General features: G+C 37.8%; 1 protein-coding gene and 2 long non-coding RNA genes across 3 annotated transcripts in view; 1 reads left to right on the top strand and 2 right to left on the bottom strand.

Moving 5' to 3' along the window:
* Positions 1 to 432: 432 nt before the first annotated feature.
* Positions 433 to 24,221, bottom strand: part of LOC113469699 (probable cation-transporting ATPase 13A4) — a 29,627-nt gene continuing 5,838 nt past the window's right edge. The window contains exons 3-7 of the mRNA XM_026827558.1: positions 8,147 to 8,212; positions 7,799 to 7,900; positions 7,219 to 7,289; positions 1,215 to 1,297; positions 433 to 638 (exon numbers count right to left, since the gene is read on the bottom strand). Coding sequence (XP_026683359.1) covers positions 433 to 638; positions 1,215 to 1,297; positions 7,219 to 7,289; positions 7,799 to 7,900; positions 8,147 to 8,212 — 528 coding nt within the window. The remainder of the gene's footprint in view (positions 639 to 1,214; positions 1,298 to 7,218; positions 7,290 to 7,798; positions 7,901 to 8,146; positions 8,213 to 24,221) is intronic.
* On the top strand, positions 18,205 to 20,412 carry LOC113469698. Its single transcript, XR_003393032.1, has 2 exons — positions 18,205 to 19,075; positions 19,339 to 20,412. It is a non-coding gene; the product is annotated as an uncharacterized LOC113469698 (long non-coding RNA).
* On the bottom strand, positions 20,878 to 22,077 carry LOC113469694. Its single transcript, XR_003393028.1, has 2 exons — positions 21,553 to 22,077; positions 20,878 to 21,135 (listed from the first exon to the last, which is right to left on the bottom strand). It is a non-coding gene; the product is annotated as an uncharacterized LOC113469694 (long non-coding RNA).

Genomic DNA, 24,221 nt, shown 5'->3' with positions numbered 1-24,221 from the left:
ATAAATAATTCATGGAAAAATTACTCAATAGTCAATTTCAAGCAGTAGAAAACAAAAAAAAAAAAAAAAAAACAGAGGGAACTGTAACTGCTAAGGTCTTATCGTCCCTGAAGCGAAGAGAAGGAAGACAGGCGTTCCGAAAACAAACCTCATCTGTTCAGGATAAAATCCGCCCATCGAACCCGCGACCAGTGGCGTTATCCACTCAACTTTTGCCTTTTTTTTTCAGGGAAATTTCAGGCCGGTCTACTCCCTGTTTAAAGTCTCCCAGCCAGACAACTTTACCATAAATAGTTCATGGAAAAATTACTCAATAGTCAATTTCAAGCAGTAGAAAACAACAATACCACCTATGATTTTCCCTGTTTAAAGTCTCCCAGCCAGACAACTTTACCATAAATAGTTCATGGAAAAATTACTCAATAGTCAATTTCAAGCAGTAGAAAAGGTGTGTGCTATCATTTGTATTCGAGAGCCCGGGAGCAGACATTCCAGGATTATCCTTTGCCTGAAATACAACGGACCAGACTCGATGAAGTGGTACTCAAAGCGAAAATGTTGCAGCTGGGCAAGATCGCTCCCTTCCTTCCATACGTACATTAACTTCTTCACATTGATCACCTTCAGTTCTGTCACCTCTGAAAATAGCATGGTTTTTAATGGTTACAATCTTTGGTATGACGTACGATAGGGTGCCGAAAATTCCACTCAATCAAATAGTATCTACGGGGTGGATTTCATCCTGAACGGATAAGGTTCGTTCTCGGAATGGCTGGCTTTCTCTTATCCTGTCTTCCTTTTCTCTTCGATTTCGGGACGATAAGACCTTGGCTGTTACTGTTTTCTCTATCAAACCTCTTGAAAAAATGTATAAATAAACTTGATCGAAAAGACAATCATAAATAGGGCTGAAGACCAAGAACGCCTCGGGTAGGTCTCTTCTTCATTTACCTTTGGAAGTTCCATCACAAAGGTAAATCCGAATGAATTTGACGGACCAATGGCTGAAACTTTGGATTTAGGCTCTAGGGACCTCAAAACGTGTTTTGGCACTAAAAACTGACCATCGAAATTTTGACCGATTACATTACTTTCCTTCCTATAGGATAAGGAAAGTAAAAATGAATAAATAAACTTGATCGAAAAGACAATCATAAATAGGGCTAAAGACCAAGAACGCCTCGGGTAGGTCTCTTCTTCAGTTCTTCATTTACCTTTGGAAGTTCCATCACAAAGGTAAATCCGAATGAATTTGGTAGTCTTAACAGGGTATTCCGAATTATTGTTCTCCTGTATCCTGAAAACAAGATCAGACTGATTTGTAATCATCTGATTAAATCAAGTGATCAATATAATAAACAAAGTGGGCGTGCGTATATAAAACAAATCATAGTTTCTAGAACCTACTTTTTAACCAGGGCGAATAGTGAGAAATGCAAAGAATTCTCCTGTATCCTGAAAACAAGATCAGACTGATTTGTAATCATCTGATTAAATCAAGTGATCAATATAATAAACAAAGTGGGCGTATATAAAACAAATCATAGTTTCTAGAACCTACTTTTTAACCAGGGCGAATAGTGAGAAATGCAAAGAACGCCGATATAAATATAATTCTCCTGTATCCTGAAAACAAGATCAGACTGATTTGTAATCATCTGATTAAATCAAGTGATCAATATAATAAACAAAGTGGGCGTATGTATATAAAACAAATCATAGTTTTTAGAACCTACTTTTTAACCAGGGCGAATAGTGAGAAATGCAAAGACCGCCGAATGCCTTATAATCGTTAATTTCAATTATTTTTTCAGAGTACGTATTCAGCATGTTAACAGAATTTAATAAACATATTAAATTTAATTAACGTAATATTTTGACATTATGAAGGCACATACAAACAATGCATCCATTCATTACAGAATTTAATAAACATATTAAATTTAATTAACGTAATATTTTAACATTATGAAGGCACATACAAACAATGCATCCATTCATTCATTCATTGTCGCTAAATTGTATTACAATAAAATACAAAACAAACATACTTATACTTATTCATCCTACTGAAGTGAGAAAACCTCAATTGCAATCAAGTGGCTCAGCAGGTATCAAGCGTGCCGGGAGGCACGCGAACGTCAAGAGTTCGAAACGTTGCCCGGCCTATAACATGATTAGGAACCCACATCAGTAATGGAGTGCTTAGAGCATGGGACTTGAGAAAAAGGTGTTCTATTGTCATTTTTATTTCGTAGCAATGAAACAACTGCTACACTAGACTCTTGGGGTCTGTGTCGTACCATACCAAGCCTGAAGGGCCTGTAGTAAGTCCCTCATCAGATGGGCAAGAAGACCCTCAAAACTTCTTATATATTACTTACTTTACTTTCCGTGTCCAGCATATATCTCATATCTTGTCCATCCAGAAAAGATCAGTCTAATATGTACTTCATAATTAGGTTCTGGGTCAACTTTAGATCTGGAGCTTGATGGTTCGCGTCCAAGTCAAGCCAGTGTATATCTGGTTTACCTACCTTCATGATTATGGTAAACAAAGATCCACACAAGGCAATGGACGCTAGAACCCAGATGAACTTATAGGAGTCCTGGTCGAATTTGAAATCCGCTGGTGGAGGATACAGAATGGATCGAACCAGGGCACCCTTAGCTGTCTGGAAACCTGTGTAAATAGACAGCATACACAGTCGTTTTAGAATTGGTTAAGCTCGGTATACATCCTGCTACATCTTTCCAACCCGGTTCTTTAATAGATTGTTGCGTGTGTACGCGATATTTGTATAAATTACGGGTATAAACAAGTGAAATTTGCACAAATATCGACACGACATATTGTAGCATGTGTACTGGATTAAAGTGAATCGAATCCATAAACAACGAAACATTAAATTCTACGAACTTCTTATCGTGAAAATGAATTAATCTGTCATCCTACTTTCTTACAAAATGTCATCCTACTTTCATGTCCCTGATAAGATTCGAACCGCAGTCCCAGAGTTACGAGTCTAATGCACACGACATATTGTAGCATGTGTACTGGATTAAAGTGAATCGAATCCATAAACAACGAAACATTAAATTCTATGAACTTCTTATCGTGAAAATGAATTAATCTGTACTTTATCTTACAAAATGTCATCCTACTCTCATGTCCCTGATAAGATTCGAACCGCAGTCCCAGAGTTACGAGTCTAATGTCCTATGCAATTGGAATCAAATCTCTTTTGGCATCCAATAACACTATTATCCAATCCGCATCCAAAAAGGACTGAAGTCTAATGCCCTATGCAATTGGAATCAAATCTCTTTTGGCATCCAGTAACACTATTATCCAATCCGCATCCAAAAAGGACTGGAAACTTGGACTGAATTCTACTAACAATAAACTTCTGATTTTAATGTTATAACTTCTGAGAGAGTCCCGGAACTGCTCACCTGTCGTGAGCAAAATTGCTACAAAAAGGAGCTGTCACATATGAGCACTTGAGCAGTGAGAGTGTTATTATAGGGTTAGGTTAAACGCCAAAAGAGAGCTTTCAAAATTTGAGCAGTGTTATTATAGGGTTAGGTTAAACACAAAAAGGATCTTTCTTTTCATTGTCATCGCTTTTGAATAATTACCAAATTTAGTGCGAGAGCAATAAATCGCTTTCTCAAAGCTGATGCCTATAAAGTCGAATTACTTCACTAATTTTGCAGATGTTGAAAAGCCATCATCTACACTTCTACAGGTTGTGGTAAGACTACCCAGGTCCCTCAGTTTATTCTGGACGATGAGATCGCCCGGAACCGAGGCTCAGAGTGTTGCATTATGGTGACTCAGCCTCGGCGTATCTCTGCCATAGCTATAGCGGAGCGAGTGGCCCAGGAGAGAGATGAACAGTGTGGTAGACCAGGCTCCAGTGTGGGCTATCAGATTCGGCTTGAGAAGTAAGTACGAATTATAGTGTTTTGTTTGGTAGAAGTTTCGGACATGTTATGAGGATGAATTTTATTTATTTATTTATTTATTTAAATAACATTTTACAGAATAGAGATCTTTTCCTAAGCTGATAATATTATGGTTATGGAATGACGAGAGGTTACCTAAGAAAGTTTATGATATGAAAATGGTAGGTACAAGACCAAAGGGAAGACCAAGATATCGATATGAAGACATTAGGTTTGATGTGGGCAAGAAACAAGGAAATTAAGAAGATATAAAGGCTAACCAAAGCCTGAGTGGAGCCGAAAAAAGCCAGCTACATGCAATTACGCAGATAGTCACCCATCCAGATATTAACCGCGCGCAACATTGTTTAACAACAGTGATCTATTGGGAACTGGTGTATTCAAAGTGCTATCGTTGCTGGTTGTCAAATACTTTGGGGATAGGGAAAATAACAGGATTTTGATCCGAATTTCAGAGAGCTACCTAGGAAGCGAGGTTCTATCCTGTACTGTACTGCCGGTATTCTGCCTGAGGTAATGCAGTCAGATCCTATCCTATCAGGAGTAATCACCCTCTTCATCACTGTAATCATCCAAATTGTTTCTCTTGTCTTCATTTGTGATGAGTTCGATCATTGCCCTGTGAGAAAAGAATGGGGAAATTACTTAGGATCAAACTACTCAGCCTCGTCAGGACATTTGAGTAGCTAGACACCAATGGTGGTATTACCAGTGTAACAAGATGGGGAAATTACTTAGGATCAAACTACTCAGCCTCGTCAGGACATTTGAGTAGCTAGACACCAATAGTGGTATTACCAGTGTAACAAGATTAGTGAAAAATGGGAATTGATTGCAAAGGAGGCACTTAGTAATACTGTGGTAGTGTGGCTTTGTATGTATAAATAATGAATCAGTCCTTTTGTAAAGGTCACACTAACATCCCACCTTGATTACTGTGTGTTTTCCATGTCCCAAACCCCAACTTTTTTTACGTTCCTTACATAAATTTAATCCTGTCTATTTAGTTTTAATATTTTCATTTATGGCTTTGCCAAAGTAATTTATAAGGCTATCTTTTGTTGAGTTTAACTTGACAATGTATTTTGAATCGCTTTCTCAAAGCTGATGCCTATAAAGTCGAATTACTTCACTAATTTTGCAGATGTTGAAAAGAGTAGCAACAGCTATATATCTTCTATTTTAGTATAGCCAGCGACGATATCTCTTTGAATGTACCAGTTACCAATAGATCACTGAAGTTAAGCTGTGTGTCCGCGTGGTTGGTATCTGAATGGGTGACAATCGGGGCATTCGCAGGCTGCAGTCTATTTCCAACAATGATCGAACTCATCACAAATGAAGACAAGAGAAACAATTTGGATGATTACAGTGATGAAGAGGGTGATGATGACTACATAAATAACATATAAAGTCACACACATAAACCAGTGGCTGACCTGTGTCAGCCTTTGCATGTATGAGGTAAAAATGCAATGCAAAGTTCGCATTAATCCCACCTTGATTACTGTTTTTTCCATGTCCCAAATTTTTGTCCCAAGCCCCAACTTTTTTTACGTTCCTTGCATAAATTTAATCATGTCTATTTAGTTTTAGTATTTTCATTACTGGCTTCGCCAAAGTATTTTATAAGGCTATCTTTTGTTGAGTATAACTTAACAAACTATTTTGTAATGCCATCTTTTGTTGAGTTTAACTTAACAAAGTATTTTGTAATGTCATCTTTTGTTGAGTTTAACTTAACAAAGTATTTGTAAGGCTATCTTTTGTTTTGTTTCACCTAACTCGTTTCTCTCTCTAATATCATCCTCCGAGGTATTAAAAAAAAAAAAGATGTATCTAAGCGACCCACCTCACATTAACCTCACCCAGCTTCGGTGGGGCTGGGAAAAGCCAACAGCACGCGATTACCCATTTGATCACCCGTCTAGATACCAACCGCGCTCAACGTTGCTTAACTTCAGTGTGAACCATTGGTAACTGGGACTAATTATTTTCTAAGTTTGTACCAAAAGAAATAATTAGAATAACTAGGTACTTATACCTTCATAACATAATCATTATAATGTGACAAACAAAATTACATCATACCTAATGTTTATGTTGTTTGTCACATTATGACATAATTATTATAGCGACCCTGTCACCTGCCAAGATTTTATCAGACTTGGATTTTTAGTAGAATTCTTTCCCATGATCGTCGCTTCGCGTCGTGTCGGATTTTTCTCGAATCTTTGTGGTTCTCTATTCACAAACCTTGTCAAAGCAAACACAGTTGATGGATCCGGATACATTGATGACTCTGGAGTTGATACATGAGATGTTGTATTTCTTAAGCCGCGTTAGAGCATACAGCTTACCCACAGTCATGGTGGCAGGCAGAGCTGGTGGTATGACAATGGTAATGATGTCCAGAGACTTGATTACGATGTCCCACAGTGATCTGCCACGCAAGATCTGTGGAAGGATTGAAAGTAGGACCAACGAATTAACTTTAGTTGCTCTAGAAAGAATCAGCAGGTATCAAGCGTGCCGGGAGGCACGCGAACGTCAAGAGTTCGAAACGTTGCCCGGCCTATAACATGATTAGGAACCCACATCTGTAATGTAGTGCTTAGAGCATGGGACTTGAGAAAAAGGTGTTCTATTGTCGTTTTTATTTCGTAGCAATGAAACAACTGCTACACTAGACTCTTGGGGTCTGTGTCGTACCATACCAAGCCTGAAGGACCTGTAGTAAGTCCCTCATCAGATGGGCAAGAAGGCCCTCAATACTTCGTATTACTTACTTTACTTTCTGTGTCCAGCATATATCTCATATCTTGTCCATTCAGAAAAGAGCATTCTAATACTTCCTATTTAGTGTCGAGGACCTAGGTCAACTTTAGATTTGGAGGTGAGTTGTTCGAGTCCAAGTCAAGTCAAAAAATTTAAAACAGTGTATCTCTGATTTACCTACCTTCATGATTATGGTAAACAAAGATCCACACAAGGCAATGGACGCTAGAACCCAGATGAACTTGTAGGAGTCCTGGTCGAATTTGAAATCCGCTGGTGGAGGATACAGAATGGATCGAACCAGGGCACCCTTAGCTGTCTGGAAACCTGTGTAAATAGACAGCATACACAGTCGTTTTAGAATTGGTTAAGCTCGGTATACATCCTGCTACATGCTTTCCAACCCGGTCCTTTAATAGATTGTTGCGTGTGTACGCGATATTGGTATAAATTACGGGTTCTACTTACCCGAATTCTGGAATGGAAATAGTGTTGACGGTCTTGATGAAATAGGATTTGAACAGTTTTTCATACGTATCCTGAAATCGAGAACGTTAAATATAGCCAGCGGCGACAACACGTTGAATGAACCAGTTCTCAATGCAGTGAAAATTAAACCTTTATCGTTCTCAAAACGAAATAGGATTTGAACAGTTTTTCATACGTATCCTGAAATTGAGAACGTTAAATATAGCCAGCGGCGACAACACGTTGAATGAACCAGTTCTCAATGCAGTGAAAATTAAACCTTTATCGTCAGGACGATAGAAAATGAGGAAATTTCTCAAAACACGACTATGAACATCAGTATTTTCATACGTATCCTGAAATTGAGAACGTTAAATATAGCCAGCGGCGACAACACGTTGTATGAACCAGTTCTCAATGCAGTGAAAATTAAACCTTTATCGTCAGGACGATAGGAAATGAGGAAATTTCTTAAAACACGACTATGAACATCAGTATACCTACAATGTGGGGTCAGTTTTTACTTTCCTTATTTGACGTAGTATGAAAATATGTAGAAAGTTGGACGAGAGGTACTTACCACGATCAAAACCTTTTCCGATTGAGAAAGAGCACACCTCTGATGTGTGAAGTAAAGTTGCCAATGTGGATACCAGTGAAATACCAGGCGGAGAATGCCCAAAAGAGGTACTTACCACGATCAAAACCTTTTCCGATTGAGAAAGGGCACACCTCTGATGTGTGAAGTAAAGTTGCCAATGTGGATACCAATGAAATACCAGGCGGAGAATGCCCAAGGTTAGCAAATATAGCACCCAAGTCACGATACAGTACCCTGTGCATTTCCGGTACCCGAAGATTTCCTGAAAAGTGGCACCAAAAATGGGGTTAAAAGTGAAGTAGATTACAATTGAACACGAATGCCCAAGGTTAGCAAATACAGGACCCAAGTCACGATACAGTACCCTGTGCATTTCCGGTACCCGAAGATTTCCTGAAAAGTGGCGCCAAAAATGGGGTTAAAAGCGAAGTAGATTACAATTGAACACAATAATTAGGGTCAGGACTAAAAAGGCTTAACTAATGTCAGAACACTCAGGTCTCCAAAACAAGTTATATGCCCATAAAATTGTCGTACCAAGTACTGGATGCCTTATTTGCCTGGCCTTCCATAAAATAATGATCTTAAATGGTTGTCTCAACAATGAAATTGGTGTCAATTACCTACCTGTTCTGGAGGTTGGTGGTTCGCGTCCAAGTCAAGCCAGTGTATATCTGGTTTACCTACCTTCATGATTATGGTAAACAAAGATCCACACAGGGCAATGGACGCTAGAACCCAGATGAACTTGTAGGAGTCCTGGTCAAATTTGAAATCCGCTGGTGGAGGATACAGAATGGATCGAACCAGGGCACCCTTAGCTGTCTGGAAACCTGTGTAAATAGACAGCATACACAGTCGTTTTAGAATTGGTTAACCTCGGTATACATCCTGCTACATGCTTTCCAAACCCGGTCCTCTAATAGATTGTTGCGTGTGTACGCGATATTTGTATAAATTACGGGTATAAACATTATAAACAAGTGAAATTTGCACAAATATGGACACGACATATTGTAGCATGTGTACTGGATTAAAGTGAATCGAATCCATAAACAACGAAACATTAAATTCTATGAACTTCTTATCGTGGAAATGAATCAATCTGTACTTTATCTTACAAAATGTCATCCTACTTTCATGTCCCTGATAAAATTCGAACCGCAGTCCCAGAGTTACGAGTCTAATGTCCTATGCAATTGGAATCAAATCTCTTTTGGCATCCAGTAACACTATTATCCAATCCGCATCCAAAAAGGACTAGAAACTTGGACTGAATTCTACTAACAATAAACTTCTAATGTTATAACTTCTGAGAGAGTCCCGGAAATGCTCACCTGTTCTGATAACAACTGCGTGAAGATATTCATCCCCATGATATCGCGCCTGGAGTATAACGGTACCACAGTACAGTGTATGGTTCACATCTTCCTTCTCGTTGTAGAAGTCACTCTGAGACGGCAGGGCTGTTTTCATGACCGGGACACTTTCGCCTGAAAACAAAGATATTTTCAAAGAGGTTTGATAAAGAGAACTGTAACACCGGAGGTATTATTGTCCCGAAATGGAAGAGAGAAGTACAGGATGGAGGAATCTGCTCCGAAAACCTACTGAAGATCGCGAATCTTCGAGCTCTCTAACAGAGCTATGAGCTCACAAAGAGCCCACCTTGAGGCTTAGGTGTAGGGGTAAAATTTGAGGTAAGCTTATACGAATCAAGCTGTTCCGAGAACCAACCTAATCTGTTGAGGATAAAGCCCGCCCGGGCGGGAAGGGAACTCGTGACCAAGCGCCTACAAGGCAGGCGCGCTAAAAATCAAGCTAACAAGGCTGGGGAGTCAATGATTTAGTGCAGTTTGAGAGCATTTTTCTTCATAAATACGGCTCTTAGACTAGTTCCCAAGGAAGATATTCATCCCCATGATATCGCGCCTGGAGTATAACGGTACCACAGTACAGTGTATGGTTCACATCTTCCCACATAATGAATAGAGCACCATGAACTTGAAGATACCAAATGATGTAACCAATGCAGCTCTACCTTCCCGTATGATCCGGAGTACACAGGAGATGTTAGCTACTGTAGAGGTGAATGGAGATGCTACAGAACTCTCGGCTCACATCTTCCTTCTCGTTGTAGAAGTCACTCTGAGACGGCAGGGCTGTTTTCATGACCGGGACACTTTCGCCTGAAAACAAAGATATTGTCCCGAAATGGAAGAGAGAAGTACAGGATGGAGGAATCTGTTCCGAAAAGCTACTGAAGATCGCCCGAATGTTCGAGCTCTCTAACAGAGCTATGAGCTCACAAAGAGCCCACCTTGAGGCTTAGGTGTAGGGGTAAAATTTGAGGTAAGCTTATACGAATCAAGCTGTTCCGAGAACCAACCTAATCTGTTGAGGATAAAGCCCGCCCGGGCGGGAAGGGAACTCGTGACCTAGCGTGTACAAGGCAAGCTAACAAGGCTGGGGAGTCAATGATTTAGTGCAGCTTGAGAGCATTTTTCTTCATAAATACGGCTCTTACACTCGTATTTAATCATCTTCCTTCTCGTTGTAGAAGTCACTCTGAGACGGCAGGGCTGTTTTCATGACCGGGACACTTTCGCCTGAAAACAAAGATATTTTTAAAGAGGTTTGATAAAGAGGATTGTAACAACGGAGGTGTTATGGTCGCGAAATCAAAGAGAGAAGGAGAACAGGATAGGAGGAAGCTGTTCTGAAAAGCTACTGAAAATTGCCCGGATCTTCGATCTCCGTTAGGAATCAGCTTAACTCCGCACACAAAAAGCCCACCTTGAGGCTTAGATGTAGGGCAAACACCCCTAAAAGTTGAGTTAAAGCTTATTCGAATCCACAAATCTAGCTGTTCCGATGATAAACCTTATAGATCTGTTGAGGTTAAAGCCTGCCCCGGCGAACCGGCGACCTAGCGCTTACAAGGCAGGCCCGCCACTTTCCAAGTTTCCTAAGCTAGTTCCCACGCCTTGGACAGGAGTCAAAATTGACCAATCAAATGCCTTGAGATTATGCTTAGCACGAACTTAAGAGCCAGCATTTTGTTCATAAATATGGGTGTTAGACTAGTTCCCAAGCCTTTGATTCACCAATAACTTACCAGTAAGCATGCTCTCATTGACAATACAGTTGCCTTGTAGCAGTGTAGCATCACAAGCCAGGGTACAGCCATGTTTGGGGATCACAATGATGTCTCCTGGAACCAAATGTGTGGTGGGTACCTCCTCGTAAAGACCTTTGCTTCTCTTGACTGTCACCTTGTCCACTGTGTTAACTGTGTCGTGAAGACTTTTCTGATTCTAAAATCAGAAACATTGTCCTATTGGGTACACGTCCAAACATTTTAAACTGTTGCCCTAAAGACCTTTGCTTCTCTTGACTGTCACCTTGTCCACTGTGTTAACTGTGTCGTGAAGACTTTTCTGATTCTAAAATCAGAAACATTATCCTATTGGGTACACGTCCAAACATTTTAAACTGTTGCCTTAATAGGATTTTTTAGCCTCAGATCTTAGACGATCACGCTATAAACGAGGTAGTATAAAAAATTAATCTATTGAACTTTTCACTGAAAGTCAGAGGCCAGATTTTTCCCTTTGACCAAAACGGTAGAAACTTTATATGAGGGGGAAATCCACAATAACTGTCTGTTTTCTAGTCATAAAGATTTTGAGCATTTTCCCAGGGATTCAAAGATCTTCAGCTAGGTATCCTTAAGCCTGATTTGCCTCACGAGATATTCAAGTCAGTATCCATAACAACACAAAGAACAAAGTATGTCCATGTTACTGTTGCCCTAATAGGATTTTTTAGCCTCAGATCTTAGACGATCACGCTATAAACGAGGTAGGTATAACAAATTAATCTATTGAACTTTTCACTGAAAGTCAGAGGCCAGATTTTTCCCTTTGACCAAAACGGTAGAAACTTTATATGAGGGGGAAATCCACAATAACTGTCTGTTTTCTAGTCATAAATATCAGATTTTGAGCATTTTCCCAGGGATTCAAAGATCTTCAGCTAGGTATCCTTAAGCCTGATTTGCCTCACGAGATATTCAAGTCAGTATCCAACACAAAGTTTGTCCATGTGGAGAAACTTTTTTTTTTTTTTTTTTTTTTTTTTTTCATTAGGCGCTTTAACAATGTTTTGTGCATGTCGATCGCGCCGTCCAAACATTTTAAACTGTTGCCTTAATAGGATTTTTTAGCCTCAGATCTTATACGATCACGCTAATATAAACGAGGTAGGTATAACAAATTCATCTATTGAAGTCAGAGGCCAGATTTTTCCCTTTGACCAAAACGGTAGAAACTTTATATGAGGGGGAAATCCACAATAATTGTCTGTTTTCTAGTCATAAATATCAGATTTTGAGCATTTTCCCAGGGATTCAAAGAGCTTCAGCTAGGTATCCTTAAGCCTGATTTGCCTCACGAGATATTCAAGTCAGTATCCATAACAAGACAAAGAACAAAATATGTCCATGTGGACTCTATTACACGTACCTGCCGAGTTTGTATGACCGAAGACACGATACCAAATACAGACATACAAATGATGGCGCCCGTATAATAATAGTAAGCCTCAGCAAACCAAACACACAGTGTGAATACTTGGAATATGTAGAACGGGTTGAGAGCCTCCAGAACAAACAGGGATGAAATATTCTGGATAGGAACATTGATCTCGTTCTTCCCGTAAACTATACCCCATACATGAGCTGAACATTACAGTACCACACTCTGATTAGCCTGTTCACTTGTGAACACAGTTTGTAGGAAAAATAAATAAAATTGAAACAAGGCAAAATCGAGGATTCGAGGCACAAACACAGCCAAATCGAAAAATACAGTTGGAAATCACACACAAAAAGCCCACCCTGTGGCTTAGGTGTAGGGGCAAACAGCCCTAAAGGTTTGGGTTAAGCTTAAACGAATGTATAAAAGGGAAATGGGTATAGAGGACATTGTTAGTCATAATTAAGTAGAGGTATGCCTGTTCGACTGTTTAGGGCGGAAAATGGTGACATTAAACCTCTCCCCCCCTAAAATTGTTGTGTATTGGCTTGAGTTTGTGATCTGATTTTGGCCATCTTCATGTTTAGATCTTTGATGTTAGTTTTGCTCTCAGTATTAAAAGTCAAATATTACAGTCACCAACATTTGTGTTCTTTCTCGAATCAAACAAAAACGGTGCACAGGTTTAAGAAAACTCATCTAACTTGACCCTCGGAGTCGCATTCCGGGCTTCCCGGACCAAAATGCGGCAAATGCCCCCAAAATTATCTCCGTTACGAAGCTCTGGCAAAGAGAAAGGAATTCAGAGTGTAGAAATTTGCACAACACTCTCATAGAGATAAACGGGCAGACAATTTATCCTTGAACCCTTATCATTCATCACACTAGGGATATTCTTTGCAAGCTTTTATCTCTCTGCTAGTTAATTGATATTGCAGTGCAGCAAACTCCGTTCATTGCTTCCCTTTCTCAACTAGCCTCCCTTATCCTATAGTTCTACACGTGCTACTCACGTGATAATGATGATGATGATGATGATGATGATGATGATGATGATGATGATGATGATGATGATGATGATGATGATGATGATGCCCTTAGAGCTCTATTATTATGTGGTCAAATTCTCAAATAAATGAGCATAAAATTCCATACCTCGGCTGGGATCGAACCCACGCCCTACCAGGCGAGCGTCTTGACCACTACGCTACCGAGGCAGGTAGACCATCAATATTACCTAATTATCCATGAGATTCAGGTATGGACTAGTATGGTGTATGGAGCAATTTTCAATGTTCCAGTTACTTCAGAGCTAACCGAATTTAAAATTTACCAGCTCGACGTCCTAATTTTCAAATGTCCTCATGGCGGAGTCAAGTTCGCCTATGATTATAAACCTAGAAATAAGATATTGTATTGTGCACTGAAATCTAAGCTGATCCTGTCACCCACTGTTCACTAGGACAATTTAATAATCACGTGTTTAGTAAGTATGTACCTATTTACATACCTACTTAGTTAATCCGACACTCCGACAGGTTATAAGTTAATTGCTTATTTGATCGTCACAATTTGTAGAAGTACGTACTTCGGAAGTAGACCAAAGATTAGCAATAAGATGAGTCATGTCTCTCCTGCATGATATTTGATGAAGTTTTCTGAAATGATTGCCGGAAAAATTCCAAAATCTCTCTGATAACATAAATCTTTGACTTTACGCACACTCAGGACTGAAACTTATGTTTGAACTTTTAAGTAAGAGCAGACCAAAAACTCCAAAAGGTTGTTTATCACAGTTTTTGATACATCGCAAAATTGTCTTGTATATGTGTGGAGTAGCGTCCACACTTGGTCGATGAGCCTCGATCGTACATCTTCGCCTATGATTATAAACCTAGAAATAAGATATTGTATTGTGCACTGAAATCTAAGCTGATCCTGTCACCCACTGTTCACTAGGACAGTTTAATAATCACGTGTTTAGTAAGTATGTACCTATTTACATACCTACTTAGTTAATCCGACAAGTTATAAGTTAATTGCTTATTTGATCGTCACAATTTGTAGAAGTACGTACTTCGGAAGTAGACCAAAGATTAGCATTAAGATGTGTCATGTTTCTCCTGCATGATATTTGATGCAGTTTTCTGAAATGATCGCCGGAAAAATTCCAAAATCTCTCTGATAACATAAATCTTTGACTTTACGCACACTCAGGACTGAAACTTATGTTTGAGCTTTTATGTAGGAGCAGACCAAAAAATCCAAAAATTCTAAAGGTTTTGTTTTACCACAGTTTTTGATACATCTCAACATTGTCTTGTATATGTGTGGAGTAGCGTCCACACTTGGTCGATGAGCCTCGATCGTACGTTGATTAAGTGTGAACGGAGCTTTAGTGACAAGCTGGACTAGGTAGTTTTTATAGCGTAAGTACAGTACTTGATCCAGACATTGTTATGATTACTGATAACAAGTACATATAAGCAGAGATTAGAAGAGCTCTCTGTCCAAATATCTTTATCTCAACAGTAGTGATACATGAGCTGAACATTACAGTACCACACTCTGATTAGCCTGTTCACTTGTGAACACAGTTTGTAGGAAAAATAAATAAAATTGAAAAAAGGCAAAATCGAGGATTCGAGGCACAAACACAGGCAAATCGAAAAATACCGTTGGAAATCACACACAAAAAGCCCACCCTGTGGCTTAGGTGTAGGGGCAAGCAGCCCTAAAGGTTTGGGTTGAGCTTAAACGAATGTATAAAAAGGAAATGGGTATAGAGGACTTTGTTAGTCATAATTAAGTAGACGTATGCCTGGTCGACTGTTTAGGGTGGAAAATGGTGACATTAAAACTCTCCCTCCCTAAAATGTACGTCTGCCTTGTAAGCGCTAGGCCGCGGGTTCGATTCCCGCCCGGGGCGGTTTTTATCCTGATGGGATAATGTTCGTTCTCGGAAGGGCTGGCTTTCTCCTATCCTGTCTTCCTTCCCTCTTCGATTTCGGGACGATAAGACCATAGCAATTACAGTTCCCTCTGTCAAACCTCTTAAAAAAAAAAAGACCATTTATTCCAGTGACGTGTGACTTCAGAAAAAAGGCTTGTGAGAGACTTTTTGTCAAGGCTGGCAGATTTTTCCTTGTCAGATAAAAAAACGAAGCAGTCTATGAAGGACCTCGAGTGGTTTCAATATCTACCAGCGAGTCTATGTGAATATTGTGAATCCAATGCAGACTTCAGAAAAAAGGCTTAAAAACTTACCTTCAATATCAAAGACGAGCGTATCGGCGCCCTTATCATTCATCACACTAGGGATATTCTTTACAAGCTTTTATCTCTCTGCTGGTTAAATGATATTGCAGTGCAGCAAACTCAGTTAATTGCTTCCCTTTCTCAACTAGCCTGCCTTTTCCTAGTTCTACACGTGCTACACACCTGATAAAAATGGGGGCAGTTGGCATTTCCAACAATCCACCCCTTTTTCTTGGACAAACTTTTCCTGATTTGTACCCACGACAATGCTGAAAATAATTTAATTTAATCCACTGGTAGGTACCAACTAAAAAAGAATGTGCCTGCCTAGCTACCATAGAAGGTAAAGGTAGTGCGCCTGCCTTTTAAGCGCTCAGTCCCGAGATCGTATCCCCGGGGGAACTTTGTCTTAAAGAGGTAAAGTTTGTTTTCGGAATGACTAGTTTTCTCCTACCCTGTCCTCCTTCTCTCTTCGACTTAGGTACTACAAGACCTCCGTTGTTACAGTTCCCTCTATCAGACGTCTTGATGAATATAAAAGTATTTTACGTTAGAATTAGGTAACAGAACTATTTATGCTGAATATCGACCCCGCGGATTATTTTAGCTGTTTCGACTTTATTGTAGCTGAACAGATCTGGATTAAAAAAAAAAACTTAAATCATAACGAGTAACCTGCAATTTGCAGAGGAAACAAAGGAGCTAAGCAAACACTTACTTCTATCAGGAAACGTTTGATAATTAAACTGTTTTCCACCCGAGACCATATTAAAGTACTTTCCTTATCAAGAGGATAAGGAAAATTAAGAAATAAAAAAAAGAAAAACACTACATCATTTTTAATGCCACACTAGAAGATAAGACTTGCACTATTGTTTATCTTGGTCAGATGGGGATTAAGCGTTCAGAATGAACTAGCGCACAGTTTATCACAGAATTGGCACTCGAATCACTCGGTTATCACGACGAAAAGTTTGCGCATTTCCGACTCCAACCCGTTATCACAAACGCTGCTACGGGGTTTTATTTGAAATTAAAAACTGAATAGCACACAGGTTTAACCCTGTTTTTTAAACGTTAAATAAGATTTTTCGCGAACGACCTACTGTCCGTAGAGTTAAAGCGACTTAAAGGGGGGAAAATCGATTGAAAAAAAATTACATGATTTTCAAGCCAATAAAATGGGCGGAACGATCCAGGAAGAGTGTGCTTTTGTAATATTTGTAATAAATGTTATTGTAATGCAAACTTTCAAATGTTGATTGCATTTTCGAGCATAAGTGGTCGTTGTAATGCCCCTGCGCTTTAGAAGAAATAAATAATTGGATTTTAGATGGTTTATTTCATAACATAATCATCATAATGTGACAAACAAAATTACATCATACCTAATGTTTATGTTGTTTGTCACATTATGACATAATTATTACAGCGACCCTGTCACCTGCCAAGATTTTATCAGACTTGGATTTTTAGTAGAATTCTTTCCCATGATTGTCGCGTCGCGCCGTGTCGGGTTTTTCTCGAATCTTCGTGGTTTTCATACGCTTGGCTATCTGAAAGATCTCGTACCGAAAAGTTCATACTTATATGTCATCAGTGAAGCTGTTAAAACATACGAGTATCATCAGTATAGTTGGTTAGCTATAGCAAGATGGTTTATAGTGTTTATAATACAATATACTATAGTTTGTTAGTAAATAAACAAATAAATATTTCCAATTCGGTACCTAGGCAGGCGATTTGACCGTGTGAGCACGTGAACCTTACTAAATTGCTAATCTATAAAAGAGTTAGCTATAGTGAGTGAATTGAAAGAGCATTCGTATAGATGGTTTATAGTGTTTATAATACAATATACTATAGTTTGTTAGTAAATAAACAAATAAATATTTCCAATTCGGTACCTAGGCAGGCTATTTGACCGTGTGAGCACGTGAACCTTACTAAATTGCTAATCTGTAAAAGAGTTAGCTATAGTGAGTGAATCGAAAGAGCATTCGTAGGTTCCCATTTTTCCTTATCGTTATTTCTTTTTTTACTTGACTACTTGAGATATTGACGTAGACATAATTTAAACTCTTTAGGACCTTTAGTTGATAAACCACAGAAGATGAAGATGTATCTATTTACTAGTTGGGGAAGTTCAATGTATTTTAGCCTTCTCCTCCTCCTCCTCCTCCTCCTCCTCCTAACTCATTAGATCTTTTATTTTGTGTATGTATTATCACATCCATCACACATGGTTTATCCCACAAAAATTGAAAGAACAGGAAAATGGGAAAATTACTCACAATATAATTATGAAATTATGTATGTGTCCCACCCATTGCACGAACTGTTGACTAATTAGTCAAACTATACATGATGTCATAAATAAAGGCTTAAGGGTTTCATCATAATTACAGCTTACATACAGGTACTTCTGTATTGTAATTTATTTATCATTTCCATGCACCAGGCAACGAAATGTAAATAAATTCATAGATATTACTAGGTAAGACAGTATAGATATCATGTCTCATCTCTCCATACTATTCAGTTGATAAACCATAGAAGATGAAGATATATCCATTTACTAGTTGGGGAAGTTCAATGTATTTTAGCCTTCTCCTCCTCCTCCTCCTCTCCTAACTCATTACATCTTTTATTTTGAGTAGGTATGTAGGTACTTCTGTATTGTACTTTATTTATCATTTCCATGCACTAGGCAACGAAATGTAAATAAATTCATAGATATTACTAGTTAAGACATTAGATAGATATCATGTCTCATCTCTCCATACTATTTATTTTTCTCCTTACAATACCATATCCGGATTCCTGTTAAGTGTGTTAAAACATCCCACGTGCTTCTATTGATAACGCAACTGATAACGCATTTATAACGTGTCATTCATTTAACAGGTCACCTAAAATTCCACGAGTAAATGGACACATCTACACGTGGCCAAATTGTGATTGGATCTCTCATATGTATTAGTAAGTTCCCAATACCTGGCTCCGGTGTTTAGTGGTCAAGACGCTCGCTTGGTAAACAGGAAAGCGTGGGTTCAATTCCCGATGAGGTATGGAATTTAATTAAGAAATCGACCACAATAGTAGGAGCCTACTGCTGGAGTAGAGGAACTCTTCAGTCCTATTCGAGCAGTATACATAAGCAATATTATTATTACGTACCCAAGAAGACACATGGGCATTTAACTTATTTTTTCCCACCCATTTTATAGGTACCTAGGTAGTGTAGGTACTTTTCTATAGGTACATCTCTCGACAACAAGCTTCATATCACGAATTGTATGAATGCCTGGTATTTATATTAAGTATGCAATGTGCCGTACACTTATATCTACTGATCAATTTGATATTGCATTCTGAGGTGGGTCTCTAAAATGCAAACGTGTTAAGAATAGCATTCTTCACCGCCTCAGTCTTATCCATATCTCTTGCATAATTTGCGGTAGGTCTTGAACAACATGTTATTTACATGTATATCAACATTTTATTTACATACATATCAACATTGGTTACCTATGTACATACAATATTATGTCCACCTTCTTTATCTTTATATTGAGGTCAGTACAGTCCATGCCAGTAGAAATTCAAGATATTTCAGATAGCTTCATGAAACAATGCAAGACAAGGAGTTACAGATGTTGAAGTCTGTACTTCTCAATGGTTGGCCTACATGTAAAAATGATTTACCTTTGGAGATAAGAGGTAGGTCTTGAACAACATGTTATTTACATGTATATCAACATTTTATTTATAATATTTACATACTTATCAACATTGGTTACCTATGTACATATAATATTATGTCCACCTTCTTTATCTTTATATTGAGAAGGTCAGTACAGTCCATGTCAGTAGAAATTCAAGATATTCCAGATAGCTAATGAAATCTTCCAGTTTGCAATAAACACGTGATTGTGATTACCTGATTGGTTAAATTCGGCTTACCTTACCAATAACAAACTTATAGTAAAGTAGTTTAATTATGTTTTCCTTGTGAATGAATCGCGAGTTCCTCTCTTGGGATTGGTTTGAGATCAAGGCTGTATTTATTGGCGATTTTTTTTTTTATTATTACTTTTTTATGATGGCTAATTAATTAAAAATCCTGCTCAAGAAATTATTGTGTTGATCGAGTTTAATTAGTTTCAATTGATTCTTTGTAAATATTGTGAGATCAATTTATTAATAACAAGGTTCTCTAGGATATCACGTGATGGCTTTGGTGATCCCCGTGACGATCACGGTAGTCTCCCATCCATATGCTAACCACGTTCGACGTTGCTTGAGGGAATGTGTTGACGTTGACAGACGTGCAAATCCATTACTATCTGGAATTACGATAGGTAAGATAGGTTCTACAGAGGGCTTGTTTACTGAGGTTGTTGAGTAAAATATATCATGGTTGTATTTTCCTTTTGGAACTTCTGAAGATCATTTCGCTCCTTTGAAGTAATAACGCCTGTACTAAACCATAGGAAATCCAAGAGGGCGTGCCATTGGAATTGGTTCCGTTTCCGAGTGCCAATAAACATTTCAAACATAGGTAGTATTATTTCAAACTTGGTATTCCCTGTTGTTTAGAGGTTCACCTCTTATTTCTTCGTGGTTCAATACACGGTCCATAGGGTCCATGTGTGTGTTGATTGCTCCATAATGCCTATTGCTTCTATTGTATGTAATCGAGTAGGTAATATTAGGTATAATGGATATTAGAATATACAATATATACATAATAATGTTTCTAATTCTAATGAATAGGTTATCTACTTGGCATTATACATGCTGCTTTTCTTTATCCCACTGAATTATTCATTATCTACGGATGAGCTTGGTTTATATCTTCTGGTAAATGAGAAATCTGCACTTTGCGGAAGATCATCCATTAATATCAAATGAACCTTGAAGGTCATGGTCAGATCTTTTTTTTTTTTTTCCTTAATCCTCAATTTCTTATTATTAATATTGTTATTATTATTATAATTCCATATTTCTATACACTTTCGAGGTTCGAAGTCCATTAAATTTTGCAATATAAGATAATGTTTTGCAATATTTGAGTTCCACAGTTTTGAACAAATTTCATGTCCTGTGAGACTTTTTGTCAAGGCTGGCAGATTTTTCCTTGTCAGATAAAAAAACGAAGCAGTCTATGAAGGACCTCGAGTGGTTTCAATACCAGCGAGTCTATGTGAATATTGTGAATCCAATGCAGACTTCAGAAAAAAGGCTTAAAAACTTACCTTCAATATCAAAGACGAGCGTATCGGCAGACATTGTCTCCAGGATGCTGCCGGTGGCTAATATGGAATTTTTATAGACTGGTAGTCGCGCAAGATTTCCGTGACGATGATTTTCAGGCTCTGAATTTTGATGATGTCGACTTTGACGCTCAAAATGGCGGACTGTGTGGACAGGAAGGATAGGAACTGTCTGTGATACATTCACGTAATGGTGAGCTGCGGGTGGGAAGCTGCGGTAGATGGGAAGTCGAAATCCGGCCTGAAAGAGGGAAACAAAATGCGGATTAGATAAGGAGTGAACTGGATAACTCAATGGCTATAAAAAGAACTACTTTTTTAACTCTTAAGCCGACTGAAACTGTACACTGCCTCCACAACATAGTCACCTCGTCGATCGACGGCGTCGACTATGTGTGGACACAGCTTTACACATTGGTCAGATCCTAAAGCATGCAACTTGCTCTTCAACTTCCAATACAATGTTGTTTATAAAACATTCTACAATACTAATAGGTAAGTAGATACACCTCCTTCTATCAGAACCTTCTATGTCGTGTATTACAAATTACCGTTTATAAAACATTCTACAATACTAATAGGTAAGTAGATACACCTCCTTCTATCAGAACCTTCTATGTCGTGTATTACAAATTACCTAATTAATTATTAGACTTACTAGAGTAAAAGTTACCGCAGTCAAAAATTTCAAATTCAATTATTATTTAGGAAGGTTAACAATCGCAGACTTTGAAATCCACTCAAAATATTGCACTTGTATCAAACGGTTAAGCAATCAAAGTGGATCGCACAATAGCAAAACGTACACTTGGAAGATCACATTTAAACCTCAAGAACATTGTCTTCATTAGACAAGAGACAGATCAGAACTAAAGAGAAAATGATCTAGTATTGACCAGTGAGATCAAAATCATCACCAGATCAAAAGAACAATGAAACGTCTTGATTAAATGAGACACGATACAAACAACTAATTAAAATTAGCCTGTGCGATGTCGATGGCGCAAATAAACCGTAGAAACAAAATTGCACAAGTAATTTTCGACGGAACCAAAACTCTCCGATTTTCACAAAAAAAAAAAAAAATCCAGCTCAAGTCTACAGTACATACTTAAGTCCATCCCAGCTGAGAGCAAGAATTTAAAAACAACAAAGTAAATACCTAGGTATAAAGAACAATTTAGGTTATATCCACCATGGGTTAAATGAGGGATACATATTACGAGGTATGGAGAGCAGTGTGGAGGTAGTTATTACAAAGAAAACGAAAAACTAACGAAAGAACACTACTAGCAAAGTTATAATAATTATACCTAAAACTATGATTATTATAATCATCACTGAATATCATTACATCAATATCATTGAATATGCAGTGTGGAGGTAGTTATTACAAAGAAAACGAAAAACTAACGAAAGAACACTACTAGCAAAGTTATAATAATTATACCTAAAACTATAATTATTATAATCATCACTGAATAGAATATCATTACATCAATATCATTGAATATTTCAAATGATGAGACCATCATAGGGTTAATAATAAATAATGTTGTTGGTATTTTCCGACAGTGTGATTGACTGGTTAATGTTAATTAGTCCAGACTGGATCTGGATCGATCTTGTAAGTTTGTTGTTGTTCTTGAGAGACATTGAATATTTCAAATGATGAGACCATCAAAGGGTTAATAATAAATAATGTTGTGGTATTTTCCGACAGTGTGATTGACTGGTTAATTTTAATTAGTCCAGACTGGATCTGGATCGATCTTGTAAGTTTGTTGTTGTTCTTGAGAGTGCGTTATTTATTATTTTGCCCATTTCCAGTATCAGTCCTACATTTTCAACCTTTAGCATTTCAGTATCTGATTAGATAAATTACTCGTGCCTAGGTATTTAAAATTAAAATTTCCATTCCTCACAAAGACGGTATGACCTACGAAACACTGATTTCTCACCAAGTGTGAAGAAAACCTCTTATCAGAAGCATTGATCAAAAAACGAAGACGGGTTAGTTTGGAAACAAACTAGAAATTTCTTGAACAAGGTACCAGAGCTCTCTAAAATTCAAAATAAACACACCCTGTATAAAATGGAACAAGAGCTAAAACAAATCTACAAATTAGTGTGTGCTCTGTCAAACTATGTTAATTTCTATGTCAAAACAAACATGTTAAATGAACAAATTGAAGCAGTTCGCGCCATTATGTCTGTAGAAGTAAAATATTAAAGTCAACCAAGTGAGGATTTACGAAAAAAGAGACTTCGTAGGAATAATTAAAATACCTAGGTATACTACCTATAAAAACCTACATTACATATGCTATAATTATGTTGTTCAAAAGCTAATTCTTGATATATTATCCACATAGAAACATGTTGATAATTTATTTTTTGTTAAATAATTGATTCAGAACAAAATTCTTCTAATCTGATTGTGATTAACAAGAAATAAGGTTTCAGAGTCGAATAGAAATTTTTCTCGCCATCCAAAGGAGCAATAACTTGAGAATCCTAAACACGTGAAACTCTGGAAAGACCAATAACAACAATAAAACATACTCCTCGGAACGATTTTCCCTATTGATGATAAGCCAGACTAGAAGAAAGAAAGAAATGTACTGTCTATTGTCCAAAATGGGAATACCCTAAGAACGGGGAATACCGTTCTTGGCCATATTCTCTTTTCCTAGGTATTTAAAATTAAAATTTCCATTCCTCACAAAGACGGTATGACCTACGAAACACTGATTTCTCACCAAGTGTGAAGAAAACCCCTTATCAGAAGCATTGATCGAAAAACGAAGACGGGTTCGTTTGGAAACAAACTAGAAATTTCTTGAACAAATCATCAGAATTCAGAGTCGAATAGAAATTTTTCTCGCCATCCAAAGGAGCAATAACTTGAGAATCCTAAACACGTGAAACTCTGGAAAGACCAATGAAAACAATAAAACATACTCCTCGAAACGATTTTCCCTATTGATGATAAGCTAGACTAGAAGAAAGAAAGAAATGTACTGTCCATTGTCCAAAATGGGAATACCCCAAGAACGGGGAATACCCTTCTTGGCCATATTCTCTTTAGGCATCTCAAACGGTAGGTAAGATAATAATTAAAGAGAGATTTGCTAAAATTATTATCTCTTTAAAGTTTAAAACGGTCATACACAAAATACGTACATATTTAACTGAAGAAATTAAATAGAGATAAGACGGTATCCCAAGACAACTCAAAGCTTTTGATATATTTAACAAACTAATATTGAACCTAAACCTACATAGTTCATCAATCAATCAGATGTAAGATATAGGTAATTAGGT

Source organism: Diaphorina citri, unplaced genomic scaffold, assembly GCF_000475195.1.
Source record: "Diaphorina citri unplaced genomic scaffold, Diaci psyllid genome assembly version 1.1 scaffold1196, whole genome shotgun sequence".
Classification (NCBI taxonomy): domain Eukaryota; kingdom Metazoa; phylum Arthropoda; class Insecta; order Hemiptera; family Psyllidae; genus Diaphorina; species Diaphorina citri.
Note: the sequence above shows the minus strand (reverse complement) of the source record. Positions and strands in the feature narration are given on the sequence as shown.